This window comes from Oncorhynchus keta, chromosome 7, assembly GCF_023373465.1.
Source record: "Oncorhynchus keta strain PuntledgeMale-10-30-2019 chromosome 7, Oket_V2, whole genome shotgun sequence".
Lineage (NCBI taxonomy): Eukaryota > Metazoa > Chordata > Actinopteri > Salmoniformes > Salmonidae > Oncorhynchus > Oncorhynchus keta.
This window is the reverse complement of record NC_068427.1, coordinates 38,880,875-38,887,804: the sequence shown is the minus strand read 5'-3', so window position 1 is coordinate 38,887,804 and position 6,930 is coordinate 38,880,875. Positions and strand designations below refer to the sequence as shown.

General features: G+C 43.8%; 1 protein-coding gene across 50 annotated transcripts in view; it reads left to right on the top strand.

The window, feature by feature from the left end:
* The first annotated feature begins 4,476 nt into the window (after positions 1-4,476).
* LOC118386358 (serine/threonine-protein phosphatase 6 regulatory ankyrin repeat subunit B-like) overlaps positions 4,477-6,930 on the top strand; it is a 75,271-nt gene continuing 72,817 nt past the window's right edge. For all 50 annotated transcript variants that reach the window (XM_052522863.1, XM_052522862.1, XM_052522858.1 and 47 more), the window contains exon 1: positions 4,477-4,989. In XM_052522863.1, the coding sequence (XP_052378823.1) occupies positions 4,963-4,989 (27 nt within the window). In that variant the 5' untranslated portion in view covers positions 4,477-4,962. The remainder of the gene's footprint in view (positions 4,990-6,930) is intronic.

Genomic DNA, 6,930 nt, shown 5'->3' with positions numbered 1-6,930 from the left:
CTGTTAAATGACAATGTACATTTCATCCAGAAATGCCACTACATTACATTTCAAAGGCTACCGCTTGTTCAGAAATGTTAATAAAAGGAAACCTTAAACCCCTTTTGTTCCATTATCAGCCCTGTTGACCAAGGAGAAGGAGTGCTCTGGGTAGTTAGCCCTGTGATGATGACATGGAAACCAATGCTTGCTTTCTTCCATAAAGATGGCTGTATGTTGTTTATTGGGCTGACACCATGTTATTTATTAGTACTAAAAATGACTTTAAATTGAGAATTTCTACAGAACATGCTTTTTAGTTCAGAACTATGCTTTTTCTGTGTCCACGAAACAGACCCTATATGTCTGGGCTACCCTCAGGGTTCACGTCAGAGGAACAACGCTTACTTGTATCTAAACAGAAGAGATTTCCTAAAATACGCCACTTCGATACAGCTACGACCGGAATTGACTTTTTCGTAGCCGGTTAGGAGAATTAGGTTATGGTTAGTAAAAGAGTTAGGCTTGTGAAAATGCTCTCATAACGTGCTATGAAAAGTCTCATATCTGCATCGAAGTGGTGTGTTTTCAGGGAGGTCACATAAACAGAAGTCCCACAGATCTAAAGGTCTGATGTCATTCAATAAGGTGATATCTTTCCTTCATATACAGGTCAGTGTTACATAGTCAGCAGTATACCACACTAGAAACATTACTCTGTTTAAGGTGCCATCTTTCCTTCATATACAGGTCAGTGTTACATCGTCAGCAGTATACCACACTAGAAACATTACTCTGTTTAAGGTGCCATCTTTCCTTCATATACAGGTCAGTGTTACATAGTCAGCAGTATACCACACTAGAAACATTACTCTGTTTAAGGTGCCATCTTTCCTTCATATACAGGTCAGTGTTACATAGTCAGCAGTATACCACACTAGAAACATTACTCTGTTTAAGGTGCCATCTTTCCTTCATATACAGGTGTGTTACATCGTCAGCAGTATACCACACTAGAAACATTACTCTGTTTAAGGTGCCATCTTTCCTTCATATACAGGTCAGTGTTACATAGTCAGCAGTATACCACACTAGAAACATTACTCTGTTTAAGGTGCCATCTTTCCTTCATATACAGGTCAGTGTTACATAGTCAGCAGTATACCACACTAGAAACATTACTCTGTTTAAGGTGCCATCTTTCCTTCATATACAGGTCAGTGTTACATAGTCAGCAGTATACCACACTAGAAACATTACTCTGTTTAAGGTGCCATCTTTCCTTCATATACAGGTCAGTGTTACATAGTCAGCAGTATACCACACTAGAAACATTACTCTGTTTAAGGTGATATCTTTCCTTCATATACAGGTCAGTGTTACATAGTCAGCAGTATACCACACTAGAAACATTACTCTGTTTAAGGTGCCATCTTTCCTTCATATACAGGTCAGTGTTACATAGTCAGCAGTATACCACACTAGAAACATTACTCTGTTTAAGGTGATATCTTTCCTTCATATACAGGTCAGTGTTACATAGTCAGCAGTATACCACACTAGAAACATTACTCTGTTTAAGGTGCCATCTTTCCTTCATATACAGGTCAGTGTTACATCGTCAGCAGTATACCACACTAGAAATATTACTCTGTTTAAGGTGCCATCTTTCATATGGGACATTCAACAGGTGTCCTGACTCTGTGGTCACTAAAGATCCCATGGCACTTATCGTAAGAGTAGGGGCGTTAACCCCGGTGTCCTGGCCTTCATACCGTCATGGCCACCTAATCATCCCCAGCTTCCAATTGGTTCATTCATCCCTCCTCTCCCCTGTAACTAGGTTTTTGCTGTAAATGAGAATGTGTTCTCGGTCAACTTACCTGGTAAAATAAGGCTTAAAAAAAGGCTACTCATCACAGGTTGGTGGCACCTTCATTGTGGAGGATGGGCTTGTGGTCATGGCTGGTGTGGAATTGTATCAAAAATGGCAAACGTGGTTTCCATGGTTTCCATGTGTTTGATGCTATTCCATTTGCTCCATTCCAGACATTACTTTGAGCCATCCTCCCTTCAGCAGCCTCCACTGCTACTCATAGTTAGGGTTAATGCCAGCGGGGCGAGGTAGTCAACCTAGTCTTGTCCCCGTGCTGTGCCCTCATACCACTAAAAGCCTGGCAACCATGGCTATAGTCAACCAATTGCAATCACCGAGGATGAGCTCCAACACTTCATGAAGACCATTTCGTAGAGTGCGGTCCTTGAACTGGGAGACCAGCGCCCAGACAGACACCCGGGTAGTTTTCCATCCAGCCCTGACAAGAGGAACTCAGAGCTCAGCTCTTTCTTTCTCTTTCTTTCTCTCTCTCTCTCTCTCTCTCTCTCTCTCTCTCTCTCTCTCTCTCTCTCTCTCTCTCTCTCTCTCTCTCTCTCTCTCGCTCTCTCGCTCTCACACACACAACACACACACTGTCCTCAAGAAAGTCAGAATATATCAGAGAGTTGAGCGAGCATGGTGGAGTCTGTCTGCCTGCAAACTGGGTCAAAGGCAGCACATGCATGGGCCTCTACTGCTCCTGCGGCATATAGTGTATATGTGTGAGTGGTGGGGGAGGGTTTCCATTGTAGGGGGGATGAGAAAGAAGCCCTGGAGCGAGTGTAGTCATACTGTGTTGTTGGCAGCTGGAATCTGGTCTCTTTCAAAGTGGGAAGACTGGGCTGAGCCACTGAGCTGCAGCATAACTGGCCTTGCAGTCGACCATATGGCTGTGACCTATGCTTGCCCTTATCAACAGAGACAGGGAGGCAGGCAGACACTAACTCATACAGGCAGTAGAATGCAGTCAGAAACAGGAATTTAGGGAGAAACATACACAGAGTACAAAACATTACGGACAGCTTCCTAATATTGAGTTGCACCCCCCCCACGTTTACCCTCAGAACAGTCTCAATTCGTTGGGGCATGAACTCTACAAGGTGTCTAAAGAATTCCATAGGGATGCTGGCCCATGTTGACTCCGATGCTTCCCACAGTTGTGTCAAGTTGGCTGGATGTCCTTTGGGTAGTGGACCATTCTTGATACATGTGGGAAACTGTTGAGTGTGAAAAACCCAGCAGCGTTGCAGTTCTTGACACAAACCGGTGCACCTGGCACCTACTACCCTGTTCAAAGACACTTATATATTTTGTCTTGCCCATTCACCCTCTCAATGGCACACATACACAATCCATGTGTCAATTGTCTGAAGGCTTAAACATCCTTATTTATCCTGTCTCCTCACCTTCATCTAAACTGATTGAAGTTGATTTAACAGGTGACATCAATAAGGGATCATAGCTTTCACCTGGATTCACCTGGTCAGTCTGTCATGGAAAGAACAGATGTTGTTAATGTTTTGTTCTTAACTTAGTTTATATCGTATGCACATTATTTATGTGTTACCTTTATCTATAAATGTTACCTTTATAAATGTTACCTTCATCTATAAATGTTACCGCAAATGTTTTCTGAAGTATCAGTAATGTGAATGTGAATCTGGCTCTTTTCTAGAATGAGATTTGACGTGGCACCATAAATGAGGATGATAGAAGGACGATTTTGAGTCTTTTACTCAATGAAAAAGCCAGCCATTCTGGCTCCCAATGCAGAGAGTAGGGTGAGGTGGGAAACTGCTCACACATGTGGGCACTGGGCATGGGTGAGCAACAACATTTAGGTAAACTCTATGAAATGAGGAATATGTAAGAAGGAAGAACTTTAATATTTTCCTCAAAAAAGCAATAGCCAAAAGCAAACTAGTGCCCTGTGGGCACTAGTCAGGGATGACTAGCATTTAGTCACAACTTGGCGCTTGTGGGGGCTTTGCCGGGTCAGTTGTCCCCTGAAGGGTAGTGGTTGTTTGGTGTGGGTGGCTATATAGTGGTTTAGACGGGTTGTATAATTTTGTCAACAGGAAATCAGAGATGCAACAACAATGAGACATGCTCCATATAGTTCTGTGCCAAAGTTCCACTCTCCAGTAACCATATGAAGGATTAGCTCTAACCACCCAGACCTAGTAAGGCAATGACTGATTCTGATACACATTTCCTGTTTGCTCTCCAAAACACAATAAACTCAGGAATGCATCTCCCTGAACCTGTTGACTGTAGGAAAGGTGGTGTGTTGAGAAAGAGAAATAGAGAGGCAACAGTAAACATATCTGTTCATACTGCACACAGAGATGAATGCATAAGAACATAGGGGCATTTCAGATTGATGACAAGAAACGAACCTGTTTGTTACAAATTAATATATCTACAATTCTAGGTAATTCACCTGTAGTGTATCTGTAGGCCACTAAACATTTACCAAAGCAATTTACAAACCCGTCTCTGACTTTACTTCAAATGGTTTCCCCCCCTATTCTAGCCACAGGAGGGCAGCAAGAGGGAGCACTCTAACGAGCGTTGGCGCTGACAATCGGCGATGACTCTCCTCAAATTCTGCATCTGAGTGTAGGAGAGCGAGAGGCTTGAACTTCCTGTGCAATCTCAGTTCACCCGTTTTACATATACAGGAAGATTTTCGGAGCTGCAAAGTGAGAGGGGAGTGTTTGGTCATTTAAAGAGAAATTCCCCCGTACATAAACTGTAAATGCGGATTGTTTACATCAGTCGGTCGAGTCGGAGAAGCCATTCCTTCTTTCCCTCCTCCCTTCGCACACTGTGGCGGTGGCGCGACTCCCCCTCACCGCAGATAGTGTCAGTGGAGCTGGCCATGGGGCCCTGATACAGCCCGGGCCCTGACTGAGGTTCTGCGTTGCATCAGAAAAGGAACAATTATTGATGCACGATTCACTTCCCTGACTACTGCATCAACCAAGAGTGACTACAAGAGGAAAGATAGAAGATTTTGAACTGCAATATTATTTCAAGATAATTGCATGATCTGATATTCGAGGGAGTGTGTTGATGTGCTGACCAAATTGATCGAGATTATTATGGCTGTTCTAAAACTCGTCGAACAGGTAGCTATGCCAATTTGACAAATAATTAATGTTTCCTTAACGTTATATGTAGATGTAGATAGTCTATAAGCTTTTCTCATTATGCATTGCGATAGTGACTACTTTGTTGATACAAAGATATGCCCAAGTAGGTCCCGGGAAAGTGGAATGTTTTTGTAAACGTTACATAATTCAGAAATTATTTTTCATGAGTCGCTGGCAAGTGAGAGGAAATCGTTTTTCTCGTGCCCAGAGGAACAGCTGCGGTCCGCTACGCGAGCGAGGAGGTGTGTCGTGCATCTCGTGCTGTGAATGAAATTGGGCGGTGTGTGTTATCTCATGTTGTAGATGCATTTGCAGTATTTACATAGTTCTTTGTTCTCCTTAGCGTTTTAAAAGTAGGACAACGAATTCGGGGTGACTTTCTGATGGCTCTTCTGTAAAAAGTACCCCAGTTGAGTCACCGCCACGCGCCACTGGAATTCAGCTGTCAATTCCTTTATCGTCCCCATGAATTATAGTGTTGCTGTCGGCACCTGTTATGATCTGTCAAGTTGTTACTGGTGCATCCCTCGGTTTTGTCAAAAGAATGTGTTCTGCATTTTGGGCTTGCCTAGTCAAGTTCCCCATTTCTCTTTTCCTAGATTGTTGTCAGCGAGAAGAGTATAGGATGTTGAGCACAGTGACTTGTGTCACAAACTTCAAACTTCACCATCAGAGCATGATCGTATGTTACTATCTTTTTGTTGACATATCTGAGTTGTTTTTCTTCACTGTATAGGGGGCTGTTTTTGTTGTAGAGGTGCTGAGTAACAGGGTCAAGCGGACAATAATAACAACAGCTACAGTACAGGGGTCATCTGAGTCATCACTCAGTCACCAGTCTTGTTGGGCTTGGAGTTTTTCCTGAACGCATGACTTGACCAGTCCCTAAAACCCGACCCTGGCAAGAGTGACTATTGTCTGGTTTCAATGATGGACTATTTTGGCAACTTTGAAAATAAATTGTTCAGGGGTGGGTCCTCTTTAGAAAGACAACTCTCCCAACGAATCACGCGGCAGACATGCCAGAACGTCGCGATTCAAAAACCAACGTTTGCAGGCAAAATCTTTGCAGTGGTTTTAGTGAAGGTAGTTGAGGCAAGCTAGCCACTTGTGAAATGCATTCATTAAAAATAACCTTCATGATCTCCTTCTAGCTAGCTACTATTTTGTATTTTTTTTAAAGCGACAATCCCCCAGACAGTTGGCACAGTTGCCTATAAGGTCGGGGGCTTTCGAGACTATGACCTGACAAGAAACATGGGCTATAACAAGGGGCCCAGGTGAGGAAAAACTCTGGGTCACATAGGGATAAAGAGGCTCTGCAGTATCTGTGAGACCGAATGCTAATGGTGCTGCTGTTTGACCTTCCTCTGTCCCTTATCCAAGGCCTTTATCTATAGATCAGCCCAGTCTGAACTGTGTAGAGCAGCAGCTGCAGGAAGTGATCCAAGGGCCTATCTCGCCTGTACATCTGATTTCAGCCTATGTCAGGCACGCACCACTGTATGTGCTCTCAAACCAGCATCAGTTATGGTCAGTGGGTTGTTTGAGTTAGTACAGGTTGTAACGGATGTGTATGTTTGCAGAGAGATTATACAAGTGTATGGCTCTGTGTGTCTACTGGCCAGTGAGTGACTCTGGCTGGGCCACTCAAGGACATTCAGAGACTTGTCCCGAAGCCACTCCTGCATTGTCTTGGCTGTGTGCTTAGGGTCGTTGTCCTGTTGGAAGGCAAACCTTCGCCCCAGTCTGAGGTCCTGAGTGTTCTGGAGCAGGTTTTCATCAAGGATCTTTCTGTACTTTGCTCCGTTCATCTTTGCCTCGATCCTGACTAGTCTCCCAGTCACTGACGCCGACAAATATCCCCACAGCATGATGCTGCCACCACCATGCTTCACCGTAAGGATGGTGCCAGGT